Source organism: Anguilla anguilla, chromosome 4, assembly GCF_013347855.1.
Source record: "Anguilla anguilla isolate fAngAng1 chromosome 4, fAngAng1.pri, whole genome shotgun sequence".
NCBI classification, from domain to species: Eukaryota; Metazoa; Chordata; class Actinopteri; order Anguilliformes; family Anguillidae; genus Anguilla; species Anguilla anguilla.
The window spans coordinates 42,042,309-42,059,432 of record NC_049204.1 but is presented as its reverse complement, the minus strand read 5'-3'; the positions used below and the strand labels follow the sequence as shown (position 1 = coordinate 42,059,432).

General features: G+C 42.9%; 1 protein-coding gene across 7 annotated transcripts in view; it reads left to right on the top strand.

Moving 5' to 3' along the window:
* LOC118226075 (pyruvate dehydrogenase (acetyl-transferring) kinase isozyme 3, mitochondrial-like) overlaps positions 1-17,124 on the top strand; it is a 56,266-nt gene that overhangs the window by 22,155 nt on the left and 16,987 nt on the right. For all 7 annotated transcript variants that reach the window (XR_004764958.1, XM_035415342.1, XM_035415341.1 and 4 more), the window contains 4 exons: positions 2,268-2,409; positions 2,632-2,703; positions 7,586-7,770; positions 8,111-8,200. Coding sequence is in view for 6 of the 7 variants with exons in the window: in XM_035415342.1 (XP_035271233.1) it covers positions 2,268-2,409; positions 2,632-2,703; positions 7,586-7,770; positions 8,111-8,200 (489 nt within the window). In the remaining variant the exon portion in view is untranslated. The remainder of the gene's footprint in view (positions 1-2,267; positions 2,410-2,631; positions 2,704-7,585; positions 7,771-8,110; positions 8,201-17,124) is intronic.

The following is a 17,124-nucleotide window of genomic DNA, read 5'->3' as shown; positions in this document are numbered from 1 at the left end:
TATACATTGTTAGAAAGCTTATTCTGTCTCCTATTAGAGAGATTAATTGTTGATTAAGCCAGATTGTACTACAAAGGGCGACAACACCGTAAACAGCATGTGTGGTATTACGCACATTTGTTTTGGAAGGTGGTGTATATTTCATAAACTGATTATCCAAGACAATATATGACCACTCAGTCTCGAAAGGGACATCTCTACATGTAAAACCAATGATAAGGTTATGTGGGGAGTATAGTTACAGATAAGACTGCATGGAGGGGTAAATGGACAACCAGCATGACAATGATGGTGCTTAGAAACTCCGTCTTCGGCATGGTTCCCCTGAATCGCCGACTAATAAAGCTAGAACACAGAGTTTGTGTTTTCAACTCATAATTTGGTTGCAGGAGCACAGTATGTCTGAATTGAACAATCTAGGCATGCCAGCGTGCTGACCACTTGGGGCATTGCGTGAAGAGGTTAACCAACAAATATTACAGACATGGACAGGTTCAGTCACAAAAGAAATGAGTGAAGGAAAATACCAAACCACAGCCTGTTTCTCCCAAAATAGTCCCACGAAAAACCAGGACCAAAGTTCCACAAACCAAAAGACATTTGAATATTCCAAAATGATAGAGAGGAAAATGTAAAAATGCCTGATGAGGTGTAAGACAAAAATATCAGACACTACGCACATCAAACACCAAGAAACATCAGGCCCAGATGCTAGATTCAGATTTCTCAAATGGCAACAGTAGATATCAACCCCTGAATGTCCACCGCAACAGATGTTAACTGGCTGTAGTTAAGCACCCAAAAACCCTCAGAAAACACTTCAAAGTAAAGGGATTGGTAGTGGAGAACAGGTACCTGGCAGCACGTTGGAGGGAGGGAGGGAGGAGAGAGAGAGAGAGAGAGAGAGAGAGAGAGAGAGAGAGATTGCGAAATATCAAATATCTGATTGAATTACTGTTGTGACCTGGACTGCCTGACTACCTGCTTGTGTATCGACTCGTTTTGTTGAGAACCCGGCTTTGGATTTGGACTTTGGATTTGGACTTTGGAATACGGATACGGATTGTGGAATTGGACTGGTTGCCTGATTTCCCCCCTTCCCCTTTGTGAGTTTCCCCCAATAAACTTTCCTTGTTTAATTATACTTCGTTTGTGTGTTTTAGTTATTCAACTTGTGACGTGGAAACCCCACACCCCTGGTTCTGCTACACAGTCCTTGTCTGACCCCCCTTTCCACACCTTAACTTGGCCTCAATCTATCAGGCCAAGCATCCTCCCCTGATGATTCGTTAAATATACATAGTCCAGGAGAAGACTGGATGTCCTTCGCCCTCTTTCAACTACACAAATGTGGACCTGTTTTTAATTTTTTGCGGTTGCCTTCTGGAGGATTTGAGTCTTGCATCGGGATCTGGTGTTTGGTGTGTGTGGGATCTTGCATTCTTGGTCTTACTCTCTTTTGTTAATTTCTTTTGTGACTAACTCGTCTATGTCTGCAATATTTTTGTTTAAGTTAGTTTGAGCCTTTGTCTTTAGATTAGACATTGAATTCATGTAACTATCCATTTTAATTTGGTTGTGAGTTGTACATTTTAATAAAAGTTGATCCAACAGATTTCTCTGCCTATCAACTAATTTGGCGATTTAACTGATAATCGATATTTTTGATAATGACTATATGAAATCTAAAATCTATTTCATGTGTTGGGTAAGTGAGGAGTTTTTCCTGGGATCAGACTGCACATTGTTTTATTTCTTTCTCTGAAAAGAAAAAGCAAAGCAGGAATGGTGTTATTCTGTTTATTATCCCTGGAGGTGATAGAAATACTCAGTGCTGAAGTTACTTAATTAGTAATAAATAATTGCTTATTGGCTAAAGGTTAGGATTTCTGAATCCAGCGGTTTTAACGGCTAATGCTCCTGTTTAAGTTTTGGGAAAAAATTGAGGCCTAAATTTGCTATATACAGTTAGCCAGATTAGGCCTGCATTTTTCCACCCTCAGTTGTATCTGAGAGCACAACTTTGTCTGTAGACTGTGGTATGCTTTTGCCATCTGTCAATACCCAGATGAGTATCATGGAACATGGACCATAGCCTATTGTCAGATTGAGATTTTTGGGGTGGGTTGCAAACAGAAAAATTAGGAACAATTTTTTTTATTCTGCTGGTGTCCCTGTTGAGATACCTATAAGCTGTCAAAAACTTTGCACTCAAGTTACTGTGCACTTGCATTTTCTTCACTCTCATTCTTCCCTATTTCATCCAGGGCGGGACAATGCATGTGAAAAGACGTCCTACATGTTTCTGCGGAAGGAACTGCCGGTGCGATTGGCCAACACCATGCGAGAGGTCAACTTGCTGCCTGACAACCTGCTCAGCCAGCCATCTGTCAAACTGGTGCAGAAATGGTGAGGTGGCATGTCTTATCTCCCAGCATACTCTGTGCCATATCCCTTCAAAAGCATATTTGCTTCATATCCCCTCTGAGTATTATATATTCAGTTGTATGGGTGGAATACAAAGATGTAAACTGTATACATAATTGTATAACTTAGTTGGATAATGTGTTGACTGAGCAGGCTTAGATATTAACTACAGTGTGGTTTGTGCATGTGTTTTGTGACCCACAGGTATATGCAGAGTTTTGTGGAACTTTTGGGTTATGAGAACAAGAGTCCAGAAGACCCACGCGCCCTAAATGAGTGAGTGGAAAGAGAGTGTATTTTCTTGAAAGGCTTTTTTAAATCTTTTTAAAACACATTAAATGACATTGCATGACTTGGAACACTTTCTTATCCAGATAACTTCAGTGAAGTGCTAAAGAGATTGTTGATCTTTGGGAAAATTCTCTCATTTCAACCAAGAACCTCTGCAAGCTGCAGTGTTGTGGCTGGCCTTTTGGTCACTTCTCTGACAATTGGTCTTGTCTATTTTCTCAGTTTGGCAGAACAGCCTGTTCTTGGTAGTGTCTGATTGGTGGCATATTTTTTGTTACAATGGACTTATCAGTGCTCCTGGGAAAGTTCAAAGCTTTTCATGAAAGTGTGACTGATCTGATCTGCTGTTTCAGTTGTGGGATCTCACAAAGTTGGTTCTATCCCTAGTTTTAGCCTTTAGTACTACTACTTAAACAGGACCTCCTTAAACAGCAATACTAAAAGGTAATTGAACATTGCAGCTGTGAAGGCTTTCTTCCACTCAGCAGCACCACCACTTGATTAATAAACACCACTGCTATGGTTACTAAAACAGAACTGTTATGGGAACATGCTGTGAGGGCGTGGGGGTTTTGGGAGACCAACAGTGACCGAACAGGGGTTCTTTAAGCTATTCACCAGAGGTAGAATAACTACTAAGTCTCAAGAGACAAAAGGACAGGGGAAAAGGAACAAAAAGAAAAACAATACTCCTTAGGGAGAGTATCCCAAAGAAAAGCTCTAAACAACCCGCGTACTGGGTAACAAACAAAAGCTTAAAGGAGTACCACGGTGATTTTCACACTTTCTCAGGTTTATGTGCTATTTGCACAAGAGGCATTGAAGAAACACAATGAGTAAAGTATTAAATATGTCCGTTCTGTATTTTTGGAGAAATATGCATTTTAAATTTATCGTCCTATTTTCAACCGGTTGAGAAAGTTGTCAACTTGGTGCGTCACGAACACAGTAACCACTCCCCTTTCCACGCCCCGTAAACCCATGGATAACTTGAGACCCATAGTTTGCGCCGCTGGCTTACAGGCAAGACAATACAAATATTTGACTAACGTTAGGTTCACTTAAATTAGAGTGCCTTTTAAGGACTATTAGATTATTTCTGGTTATATTAATTTAGCTAGCTAGCTAACGTTAGCTAGCTAGGTAGTTTGCTTTCATAAGGCAATGTTATCGATAACGTTAGCTAGCTAGTTTGCTTTTATGAGGACATTATAGTTGTGCTTTTATCTTAACTTGGCTAGCTAGATAGCAAAAATTATAATTGGATATAAGTCAACGTCCTTACCTTAGCTATATATCGATACTTGATATACTACTAAGCTAGCTAGTTTGTGAAAAGTCTCCCAAAAAGAGCGCGTATCATGGGGGTAGCTATGGTAATGGAGCACGGTCTGTCAATCATGGCTAACTGACAGTTCTCATTACCACGCCCAGACGGTTCGGGTGAACTTTTATAGTGGGAAATTTAGGCTTAGAAAAATACGTTTTAAAGTACGTTGAAATGACTGAATAATAAAAAAAATTATGCACATTTGTTTTGTTGTTGCCTAAAGACAACTGGGAAGTGTCACGTTCAACCACCATGGTACTCCTTTAAGGAGTATGAACCTACTGAAAATAAACAAAACTGCCTGTGCAGAAAACGGGGTAACTTAAAGAAAACAGACCTTGAACCAAGGCTGAAAAGTAACACCAATGAAGAATTCCGAGTTTTAGGTTGTGGCACTAACTTGTTGCCAACAACCCATAAAGCTAAAGATTGTTTGTGCTAACTTTGTAGCCACAAAATCCACTACCACAAACTCTCAATCTTCTACCTTACCACACTTGACAGAATACCGGCTCTAGTGCAACGTAAGTGACACTGAAGCAAAGCTTTTCGGCTTGCTAAGGGTTTAAATAGAGAGCCAACAGGCTGCAAATAGTTTAAAGGGGATTTGCAGGTGTATAATTCAATCAAGGAAAGAAGAAAACCAAACGGCTGTAATAACTGAAGAAAGGCGCAGGAAAAAAACCAATGGCCGTAATAACTGAAGAAAAGGCGCAGGAAGGAAAAGAAATGGTGGTATCAGCCAAAACCATGACACATGCAAAACATTATGTTGTGCTCAATATTGTAGTGTTACCTCATTTGGAGTGTGTGAGGTGCATGCTGGGCACTTGAAGTGTTTATGCGAGTGAACTCCTTTTTGGTTGCTGTAGTGGAGTGCTGGGGTACACTGCCCCGTGCTCATACTGAATGCTGTCTTTTCTGTTATTAAATTGAAAATGACTAAAACCATGTTGTATATCAGCAGTTAGTGAAAGAACATTCAAGTTGAGGTTTATTGATCTATACATATCATTAAGCATCCATTTAATTTGCTCTAATTTCCAGAAAACTACACTACATTTCCAAAGGTTGTGGACACTCCCTCTAATTAGTGGTTAATCAAGCATACAGCCATGCAATCTCCATTGACAAACATTGGCAGTAGAATGTGTTGTATTGAAGAGCTCAGTGACTTTCAATGTGACACTGTCATAGGATGTCACTTTTCCAACAAGTTAGTTCATCAACTTTCTGCCCTGGTAGAGCTGCCCCAGTCAACTGTAAGTGCTGTTATTGCGAAGTGGAAACATATAGGAGCAACAACAGCTCAGTCACGAAGCGGAAGGCCACACATTCTCACAGAGTGGGACCGCCAGGTTCTGAAGCTTGTATTGAAGCATGCGTAAAAATAATTTGTCCTTGATTGAAACATTCACTATAGAGTTCCAAACTACCTCTGGAAACAATGTCAGTACAAGAACTGTTAAGAGCTTCATGAAATGGAACTTGACTGGCCTGCACAGAGCCCTGGCCTCTACCCCATCAAACACCTTTGGGATGAATTGGAAGACGAACTGCGGGCAAGGCCTTATGCCCAACATGATTGTCCAACCTCACAAATGCTCTTATGGTTGAATGGAACAAATCCCCACAGCCATGTTCCAAAATCCAGTGGAAAGCCTTCCAGTAGAGTTGAGGCTGCTATAGCAGCAAAGGGGAGTCCAAGTCCATGTTAACGCCCATGGATTTGGAATGAGATGTTCAACAAGTACATACTGGTGTCCACATAATTTTGGAAATGTACTGTATTTTATTATTATACATGTTTTGTTTTCACTGTCATCGCTGCTAAATTTTGTGTGTTTCTCAGAAATCATTTGAGCATGCCTAGTTGCATAAAATAATTTTTCATTGTGTATATATGGATGTCTGTATAGCTCCATTGTTAGATCCTAAATGCAAACACTCTGAAGAACACGGAGGAGAGTGGAAACATTGTGATATTGTGTATTGTTTTCTGTGATATTGTGTGTTGTTCTGAGATAAGCCTGTTTATGGCTTGTTACAAAACTTCTTCTTTCCAAGTTGCCCAATAACTGACTGACCAAAAAAGATGCATAATGTATTGAAAATTAATTGATTTTAAAAAGAGGAGGGGGCATGCACACCACCTCTGACACACACACATGCAGACATACACATTCACACCTCAGATATTGACCCCCAAGTTCCTGCTCTGTCTTATCTTCAGGCTAGGCTGGCTGAGGACATTGAAGCTTCCTATAGCTGAGAATGGCCAAATGGTGAATTACATGCCTGACATTATGTATGTTATGTTTTGTTATGTTCAGAATATAACATAAAACTTACATAATATAATGACGAGAACAGGCCATTCAGCCCAGCGATGCTCGCCATTTTCCTAACTAAATTAGTGCTCTGATTACCTACAGACTTGGTAGTATCTAACATGGTATCAAGCCTAGTCATGAAAATCCCCAGAGTTTCTTGCCTCTACTACGTGACCTGGCAGGCTATTCCACACATTGACTACTCTCTGTATGATATGTTATGTAGCCTCATAATACAAGTAATTAGGTCACCATGGGTTGTATTTGGCGACGCTGCTCAATTTTGTGTTATTGGCAGTGGCGACTGGTGAGCTGAAATTGGTGGGGCGCAAACTTTCCTTTTAAACTAATAATTTATCTCAACCTGTTTTCATTAATTTTCCTTTATTAATCAAGTGTGCCAACGACTCGGATAATCAAATGGCAAGTAGCCTAACACATAGCGTCTTCATACGTGTTAGGGGATTAAATCATAAATTCAATTTATCTGTTAAAATCAGTTTTAATCACCAAGTAGTCTACATTTAACAAACAAGATACATCAGTCTGTTATCTACCATGTTAGCTTTCAGAATAACCAGCAAAAACAAAACCTGCACTTAAAGATTGTTTACAATCTATGCATTGCACATATTTTCCATGAATATGAGTGCGGAGAAAGAAGTATGTATCCGCAAATAATGTTGATTAAAAATGTGCACAATTTCGTACTGCAAATGAAAATAAATGTAGGCTATAAGGCCTAGGCTACTCACTAAAACTGCATATTTGGGGAGAGCTGGCTATATATGATGGTATTGAGTAGCCTATTTTGTGGATTAATTGTATTGATACTCAAGGAAAATCAGGGTAAGTTTCGCCACTGCTTAGTGATTAAAACTGATTTTTCTAAATTGCATTTATCATTTAATCTCCCTAACACAATGCAAAGAAGCTGTGTGTCACTTTCCAATTGATTAGTCAGATCGTTTGCATGCTTGTTAATCACTGAAAATGAATTTAAAACAGTTTGACATCTATGATTAGTTTAAAGGAATGTTTTGCGCCCCCACCAATATTCAGCTCACCGGTCGCCGCTGGTTATTGGTTTACTCGATGAAATACTTTGTCTGTTGATTGTGGTTGGTGGTGGATGAGGGGAGTGTTCTACTGCAGAGATACAGCATATTTTTATCTCCTCCCCCACACTTTATTTGTACTCCAGATTCTTGGACTTACTCATTGATATCAGGAACCGGCACAATGACGTGGTTCCCACAATGGCCCAAGGTGTGATCGAATACAAGGAGAAGTTTGGCTTCGACCCTTTCATCAGCAGCAACATCCAGTATTTCCTGGACCGGTTCTACACCAACCGCATCTCATTCCGCATGCTCATCAATCAGCACAGTAAGCAATAGCATTGACTGCAGTGTAACTGCAACAAAAACTCAAACAAAAGGTGACCACTACCACTCTGTATGTTTCTTCAGCATTCTGGTATATTTCATTGTACACTGGATGGAGAATGATTCCTTCACAAAGCTTTAAATCATCATTGTGTGATGTGTTCTCTCTTCTTGGTTTTAACCATAACCGAGACGAGGAGAACACCCAGTGTAATCGGAACTACAGTGTTATCATCACCACCTCCTCAACGGAGTGACTCAGTCATTTATTACCTGTAGTTAGTCAGGTAATATGTGAGCTTATGTGTGTCTCAGATCTAATGTGGTGTTCTGTATTGCAGCTCTCCTGTTTGGGAATGACACAAATCCCGCTCACCCCAAACATATTGGCAGCATTGATCCACACTGCAGCGTGGCAGAGGTGGTGACAGGTGAGTGGACACGGGCAGTGAAAGGGTGGAGATGGAGATGTTAATAGCTAAGGTTGTGGAGATGAAGGCAGGTGAGAGGATGCATGTGGTGATAGATGTGTGAGCAGAGGTGGACATGGTGACAGGTGAGTGGGTGGAGGTAGACTCAGGTAAGAGGCTCTGCTTGCTTGTATAGGCCAGTGTTTATTAGCGTTTTTTCTGTATTCTGTGCTTTGTTTATATCCTGAATGTTATTGTAAATGCAAAAAGGTCACAACTGACCTTCCTGGTTAAGAGTGGTTAAATAATAAAAATGTAGAGTATGGTGGCAAGTGAGGGCATAGGTTGCTAGAGCAGGTGAAATGTGTATGTCACTTCAGGTCTCTGTTGATTGAAAGAATTTTGTGTTGTTATATGCAGCACAGCTTTAATAATAACAGCATACAGAATATTCAGTCTCTACAGTACAAAACTTTATTATACTCTCTTAGTGGTTTGAAACCTTCATCGAAAAATTAAAAAAGAAAAGGGCTCTCCTGATTTCTTTATGGAGCAGCTGAATTAACCAGTTGGTGTTCCAAAGCATTTTAAAGAATAGACAAATGAGCATGCACATATAAAGAAAGTATATTTATGCATATGCAAAATACGATAAGTGTTATTGCAACCGGCTCACCTTTACAGGTACTCGGCCCTGCACCATCTGTGAGCCAGTGGCATCGCTCTCTCCTTCTTTGGCTCTGCCACTGCTCATTCCGCTTTATCCAGATCCACCAGGATGCTGCCTCTGCCTGCTTGGTGATGTTGGCTACCAACCACTTCCTAGTCAGGCCTTCAATCCCAAGCAGTCCAAGAGCTCTCCAGAGCGGCTGCCCTGCGAAGCCCCTGCAGCCGACTTCCACCGGCAGGTTCCAGGCCTTCCATACATTCTGTTGGCTCTTGAAGACGAGGGCCTGATATTTCTTTAGCTTGCGCTTATGTGCCTCCTCCATCCTCTCTTCCCAGGGTACTGTAAGCTTGATAAGAACCACCTGCTTGGTACCTTTAGACCAGAGGACAATATCAGGTCTGAGGCTAGTGTGGGTTATGTCCTCTGGGAATTTTAGCTGCTTCTTAAGGTCCGCCCGCATCTCCCAGTCGTTTGCCATGGCCTGACCCCTTTGCTCCTCATCTCTGCTGCCGCACTCTCCCCTGACCTGAGAAAGTGGATGAAACAAGGGCCATTAGAATGTTGTTTTGGCTTCTTTCTTGCCTGCTTCACACCAGCATCCAACTGTGTTAGAATCTGGTCGTGTCGCCACCGGAATTTCCCATCCGCCAGACTTGACCGACACGAGGAGAGGGCATGCTCAAGCTTGGCTGGCCTTCCGCAGAGCGTGCAGCTGGGGCTCTCTGTCAACCCCCATGTGTGGAGGTTTGATGGAGTAGGCAGGATATCATACATGGAACACAACAGAAATTTGATCCGGTGTCCTTCCATGCTCCAGATGTCCTGCCAGGTTAGTGCCCTCTCTCGCACGCTCTCCCACCTCGTCCAGCTGCCCTGCTTATTCATGGCTACAGCCTTGACATGTCGGCTTAGCTCCTCTGCCTTGCGGACCTCCCTCTGCACCATGCCACGCCGCTCCTTCGGGTTAGCCTTTTTCCAGCTTGCCCTGGTGGAGCAACTCAGACCTAGCCTGCGCTGGGCTACTGACCCGATGATGTCGGCATGATGCAGGCAATCCTCCGCCTCCCTCAGTGCTCTGCTGGCTGACCACTTGCAACCTCTTCTGACCTCAATGTCTGCCTGGCGTATTCTTGCATCTTTACAGTCTCGCAGCATCATGGTCTGGCGTATTTTTGTTGCCTTGTACTCCTCGACATCGGATGTTACTGGCAGCTGCAGCTTGCTGCCTGTGCTGTACAGGCTAATGGAGTAGAAGCTTCTTGGGATGCCCAGCCATCTCCTCGGGTCGGTGTTCATCTTCCTCTCCAGCCCCTCAACAGTGGTACCGGGTACCTCGTAAACGAGCAGTGACCAGAGCAGTCTGGGAAGCACCCCGTGTTGGTATCCCCAGGCCTTATACTTGCCGGGTAGGCCGCTCTTCTCTAGAGATGTCATCCAGGTTTCAGCTTGAATGAGCATCTCCTTCACACTCTGTTTGTCGTTGAGGTCCGCCCTGTACCATTTCCCCAAGCACTTCACCGGTTTCTCTTGGACCGTTAGGATGATGTCCTCTCCAATCTTAAAGCGAAACCGATCCTGGATATGCCCCCTCCTCAGTACCAAGATTCTGGATTTTGCAGGTTTGAACTCCATCCTTGTCCAATTGGTGAGCTCGACCAAGTCCTCCAAAATCTATCTCCCTTCAGGTACTGAATTTGCTGTGATGGTGAGGTCATCCATGAATGCCCTGATGGGCGCCTGTTGAATGCCACTTGCCAGTACTGCACCCCAACGTAACTTCTCTGCTGACTTGATGAGAAGGTTCATCGCTGTAGAAAACAGAATCACTGAGATTCAGTGACAATGCCCACCTCCAGTCTCTGTTGTCAGTGGTGAAGTTCCCGCAGGTGAAACGCATGTTGAACTTGTCGAAGTAGCACTGCAAGAGCTACTGGAATCGCTCCGGGACATGGTAGGTCATCAGTGTTAATTCCACTAGCTTGTGGGGTATCGTTCTGTAGGCATTGCTTACATCACAGTACTGTCAGGTCACCGTGGTTCCTTTTCACATCCTCAGTGATCTTAGATATTACACTGGTGTAAGAAAAAATAAGGTTCCGGACGAGAAAATCTTGGTCTTCGTAGAAACTGTCTTTATTGGCAAAATATGGCAGCAACAGAAAATACACGTAGCATGTACTCTGGGAGCATCGAAGTCAAAATGCACCCCGACTGTCTGTCTTGGCCTTCTTTTAAGCTGTTAGTTGTGATTTGATTAGTGGTACCAGTGATGATTGGTGAGTGAGATGATTAGTTTCTGTCAAGAGTCACACAATGCCTTAGCAACTCTGCTTTGTTAATCACTCCCGAGTCAGTTTCATTCACCTTTCTCCCTCTCCTGGCTGATTGTATCAATATGGCACTGTCAGTCTTTACAGTGATACTGAAGTCTTGTGAGCTGTGAACTAAGGCTTTCTTTCATCAGTGGGCCCAAGTATTGCGTTTTGGCACAACCTCTGTATTGAAGATTTGTAGTTGAACTAAAAATCTTACATATCCCCCCTTTGATGGTTTATTTGCGAACATGGACCATCACTCATTTGGATACTCTTGCGGTTAGTCCAGCAGTATGGTTTCTTGGTATGGCATAGAGCATCCTTTACTCACATGCCTCTCCGGATACCCTCCCAGCGGGTCGCTCTCAACTGCTGATGGCCTCTGGGTGATGCCCTCATCTCGGGATACACCCCTCGCCATTGGACTATTACTGTGCCTCACACGCCTAGGTCCCATGAAAGCTTTTGCTGCCTTGTCCCAGTCACAGACCAACCACACTGTGACTTCTAATCCATTACTGACTTACAACCAGGAGAGAGAGAGAGGTAACCAAACCCGACCATGAAAGTATTCAACAAGCATAAGAAACCAATACATGTGTGAAGAAGTGGGTGTTTTGAAATGATATTTGTTGGGAGGAGATATGTGTGCTTTAAGAAAAACCTGGTGTGATGCGAATGGTGTATGATAATGCTTGCTGTGTGACAATCAGTGTAATGAGTGGTGGGGGAAAAGATGCATTTAAAACAAAAAAACAAAATGGGTGAAGGGAAAAAAAAATGGACATTTGGCCAGACAGTACAGGGTGGTCATAACAGTGAAACAATGATAATGAATAAACATTGCTTTCTATGCAGTGTTGTAGATACCTGCCCTTTTTTTTTTTTTTTTTTTTTTTTTTTTAATATTGATATCAATATCAATAACAAAAATAATAAAAATAATAATAATTTTTTTTTTTTTTTTTTTTTTTTTTTTTTTTTTTTGTTTTTTTTTTTTTTTTTTTTTTTTTTTTTTATGATGTCAATATCAATAACAAAATAATAAAAATAATAATACTTTTTTTTTTTTTTTTTTTTTTTTTTTTGGTAATTGAAATGATGATGGTGTCTTTGTACATAAATTTAAAAGCTTTCCTGGTCTTCTGAGTGATAATTGATAGTGCAGTTGCAATGGTATGGATGTTGTTTACCGTCGTCTTCTCCTCCATCAGTCCTTCCTGCAAGTACGCATCTGTTTGGAGAACTTGTGAACCAATTAATTCCTTCAATTTTCCCTCATTCTTCCTTAAAAGTTGACTGTCCATCCAGTTAGACACTCCCAACCCAGCTCCAGTTGCGCTAAGTGCACTGTCCATGAACCCCAATAATTTCCGCCCTACTGGGGTTCCCGTTGAATGTGGAGTTTGGGGCCCCTCTGCCTGTTTTTCCATTGATGACCTGGTTGCCACCGCACCATGGTACTTCAGAAACGCCGTTGTCAATAGGTCCTTGTAGATGTCAGCCACACTCTCTCCTTTGCACAGCTCATCAACATCTGGAGACCACGCTGTCAGGTTCACCAGGACTGGTACATGGACCCACTGGACGTTGTTGATCAGGATTCCAGGATATGGTCTTGTCACTATGCCTGACTGGGGAGCGGGTTGCTGTTCTGGGCATTCCTGGAGCATCGCCACTGTCATCGGCAATATCAACATTAGGACACTCCCTCGCATCTTCGTTCTTTTCCTATCTTCCTGCTTGATCTGAAAAAAATAAAAGTGTACACAAAAATCAGTGCCCACCCCCCCCAACATTTAGACAGACACAAACATGTCGTGCGATCAGTTATTCTCTGTTCTTTTGTAGAATTTTAACTGATCCACATGAAACCATTTGTTTGTGGTTCGTCGTGCTGTTGCCTTGTACTGGACTTTATATACAGTTTCTCCACATTTGTCAATGACTGTGTATGGGCCCTTCCAGTTAGCTGACCATGGCCCAGCATGATGGTAATTCTTTACCATTACCTCATCTCCCGGCTCAAATTTTTTCTCACTGACATGTTGGTCATAATACATTTTGTTGTATTTCTGAATCGAGCCAATCTGTTGAGCCGCTTGCTGGTACATAGCAGGTAAAGAAGAACAGAGGTTTTTCAGAAAGGTTTCAGTCGCCCATCCCTCTATCATGGGTCTCGGCACCTCTAGTAGCAGATGTTCTGGCATTCGCATTCCCCTCCCTGTCATCAATTCATGGGGGCTGTATCCTGTGCTTTTGTGAACAACCCCTCGCACAGACATCAAAATACTAGGGAGATTTTGAGCCCAATTGGTGCCATTTTCCAATACCATTTTTCTCAATGCGGTTTTTGAGTGTTCTGTTGTTCGTTCAACCCCGCCTGAAGACTGTGGATGGTGAGCTATGTGTAGTTGGTGCTTTATCCCAAGTAGTTTTGCCAAGTCTGTATGAATTTTTCCTGTGAAATGCGTGCCTCTGTCACTTTCCAGGCTAAGTGGCAGACCCCATCTACAGTAGACTTGTTCCCATAATACCCGGGCTGTGGCGGATGCGGTATCGGACTTAATTGGGAACGCCTCTATCCATTTAGTGAATGTATCTATTATGATGAGAATGTACCTGTAGCCTCCTCTAGCTGCAGGGAGTGGACCTACATAATCGATCTGCAAATTTGTCCACGGTCCTTCGGCTAGACACGTGGGCCTCAGTCGCCCTTTCCTTTTCACTGGTGATGGATTAATCTGGGCACAGGTTAAACAATTTGTGCAATAATCTTTCACATTTTTGTCAACGTCTGGCCACCAAAACATGTTTTTTAATCGGTCTTTTGTTTTTTCTATACCTAAGTGCCCCCCCTGATTGTGGATATGATACAAAATATCATTCCGCAATTCTGTGGGTGGGATCCATACTGGAATGTCATTTCCAGTGTACAACAGCATGCAATCATGGACCAAGAGTTGTGCATCAAACAGAGTCAATGGGCCCTCCAAAATTGCCTCCCCATTCTGTTTCTGCTTGATTGCTTCCCGCAAAACTGGATCCCGTTGCTGCGCAACCTTAAGGTCTGTCGGTTCCCTGACGTTTACCACAGCAACTAGTTCTGGTTCCGGTTCCAGAACATGGAATGGTCTCCCTGCTACAGCTGCTTTCTTTGCTAGCTCGTCCACAGCTAAATTACCATCTCCATGTTGGCTTACTCCTTTCTTCTGATGGGCTTTCACCTTTAATAGAGCAACCTTATGTGTACAGGACTTGGCTGCTGTCCACAAAGCCTGTATGGGTCCGACCTGTTTTAAAGGTTGGCCATCAGCGCTGGTGAAGCCCCTTTTCTGCCAAATGGGTAAATACTCAGTGAGAGAGTTAACAACAAATGCAGAGTCTGAAAAGATGTTTAAGTCTGAATCTGGAAAAACTGAAAAGGTCTGTAGGACTGCTGAAATTTCTGCTTTCTGAGCTGAGAAATGAGATGGACATCTGTAAAGGAAATCCCCATTGTCCGAATGAATCGCAAAGCCAGTATGATACTGACCATCCTGCCAATATCGGGACCCGTCCACATATACATCAATGGCTCCTTCTATAGCGCACACTTCAAAGACACTGTCCAGAGGCTGGACAGGTTTAGTGTCACAAGTGTGAGGGTCACCTTCATAGAGAAGTGTACGGGGTAACATGCATGAAGATTTGTACACAGTTTTCAAATTTTTGGAACCCAGATCCAAAGTCCATCGTGCTAATCTTGAATTAGATACTCCTTTCACTTTGCCATTCAAAAGAAGCTGAAGGGGTGTATGGGGAGTATGGAGTGTCACTTCATTAAAGCCGTAAATGTACTCGAAATGGGACATTCCCCAATGAACTGCCAAAAGGTGCCTGTTACATGAGTCAAATGCTTTCTCAACCGGAGAGAGCACACGGGAGGCATATGCAATGGGCCGCAGATTCTCCTGAACTTCCTGCAACAGAACTGCTGATATAGCTTCCTCAGTGGCTGCGGTCTGCAAAATAAATGGCTGTGATCTGTCTGGATTACGCAATGCAGGAGCTTTAATTAGCGCATCTTTCAATTTTTCAAATGCCGTTTGATGTTCTGGACCCCAATCCAAAGCATCAGACTTTTTCTTTTTCCCCGAAAGTAAGGAGTTAAGCGGTCTGGCAATATCAGCAAAGCCTTCAATAAAGTCCCTACAAAATCCGACTATCCCCAAAAATGATCTTAAAGCTGTGACTGAAACTGGAACTGGAAGTCGCTGAATAATCTCTACCTTGTGTGGATCCGGAGTGCGCCCCCCCTTTGGTAATTTTAATGCCCAAATAAGTTACTTCCGATTTGAGAAGTTGCGCTTTCTTGGGATTCAATTTGATTCCTGCTTCTTCAAGGAGGTGAAGCAGTTCTGCAAGTAAACTGACATGCTCCTCCCTTGTTGCAGTCTGCAACAATAGGTCATCAACATACTGAATGAGACATTCTGGTCTAGAAAAAGCACCTAGCACATTTGCCAAACACTGGTGGAATAATGTCGGTGAGTTAGCAAAACCTTGTGGAAGCACATTCCAAGTGTATTGGGTATTTTTAAATTTGAATGCAAATTTGTATTGGCAATCAGGATGCAGTGGGATGGACCAGAAACCATTGGAGACATCTAGGGCAGAATAATAGTTAGCTTCTGGGAGAAGGGATGCTAGAACATCAGGTGTGGCAGCTACCACAGGCGCACATGTGGGGGTGCACTTGTTGAGTTCCCTATAGTCAATACATAAACGCCATGAGTTATCCGGTTTACGTACAGGCCATATAGGAGCTAGGCATGGAGATAAGCACGGCCTAATGATACCTTGTTCAAGTAGGGAGTCAATTGCACTCTGCACATAGGGGTTTGCTTCATTCGGGTAGCTGTACTGTCTGAGAGGGGGTGGGTCCCGCCCCTGCACATTCACCTCTATGACACCCGGATCAATGCGACCACAATCATGCTTGCTTTTAGCGAAAGCCCCTCTGTGTTGTCCTAACAGGTCTGATAGCTGGGTATCATCATGTGACAACAAGCTATCCAAATCATAATCCTCTGCCTTCTTAATAGCAAACACCGCATGCACATCAGAAATTTCGACTAAATCATCCCCACTCTGAGTATTGCGCCAAATACAATTATTGCCATAATCGATTATGTATCCCCGCCTCTTCATTATGTCTGATCCCAAAATATTGCGAGCATCACCAGTTGTACTGAACCAAGCCTTAGCATTAAAAGAATCACTGCCAATTCGAAAAGCCAAACTGTCCGACTGAGAAGCAATAGACACTGTACCATCAAAACCTTCCAGAGTAATTGTATTCGTGGGATTGCGAGGGTGACTATCTGAGTGTATAATTGACAAGGAAGCACCAGAATCCACTAGCCAACTGTTGCATCGGCCTCCAACAGCAACATTTACAATTGGCCTACCATAGGTATCTCGTTCCAAAGGTGCAATGTGGTTCACGGAGGCCTGGAACCCCTATGCTGAAGCATTAGCACATTTCGATCCCATCCCCTTATTAGCTGCGCGCAATTCAGCGTTTTCGGCGCTCAGTTTTTGTAAAACCGACTGCATTTCACTGAGCTGTTTGCTAATCTCCGAATATGGAGATGTTCTTTTTAATGTTGAGTTGCATTCCCTGGCAATATGTCCTTCCTTTCCACAAGCATAACATAAAATTACCCCGTTTGGGTTAAACAAGGGGGGCCTTTCACCCCTCGCTTGTCTCACATCCTCCGGCACATAACCTTCATTTTTCCACGACACCGATTTACGAGTATGATTCGGGCATGATGTGGTCTCGGCCAGTGCAGCCACTGGTTGCTTTCTAGATTGGTTAAGGCTGAGATTCATGTTATATAGCTGTGTCATTTTTGCTACGATATCTGCGTATGCGGCATGCGAATCTATATGTAGCGCCAAAGCCCTCCGAG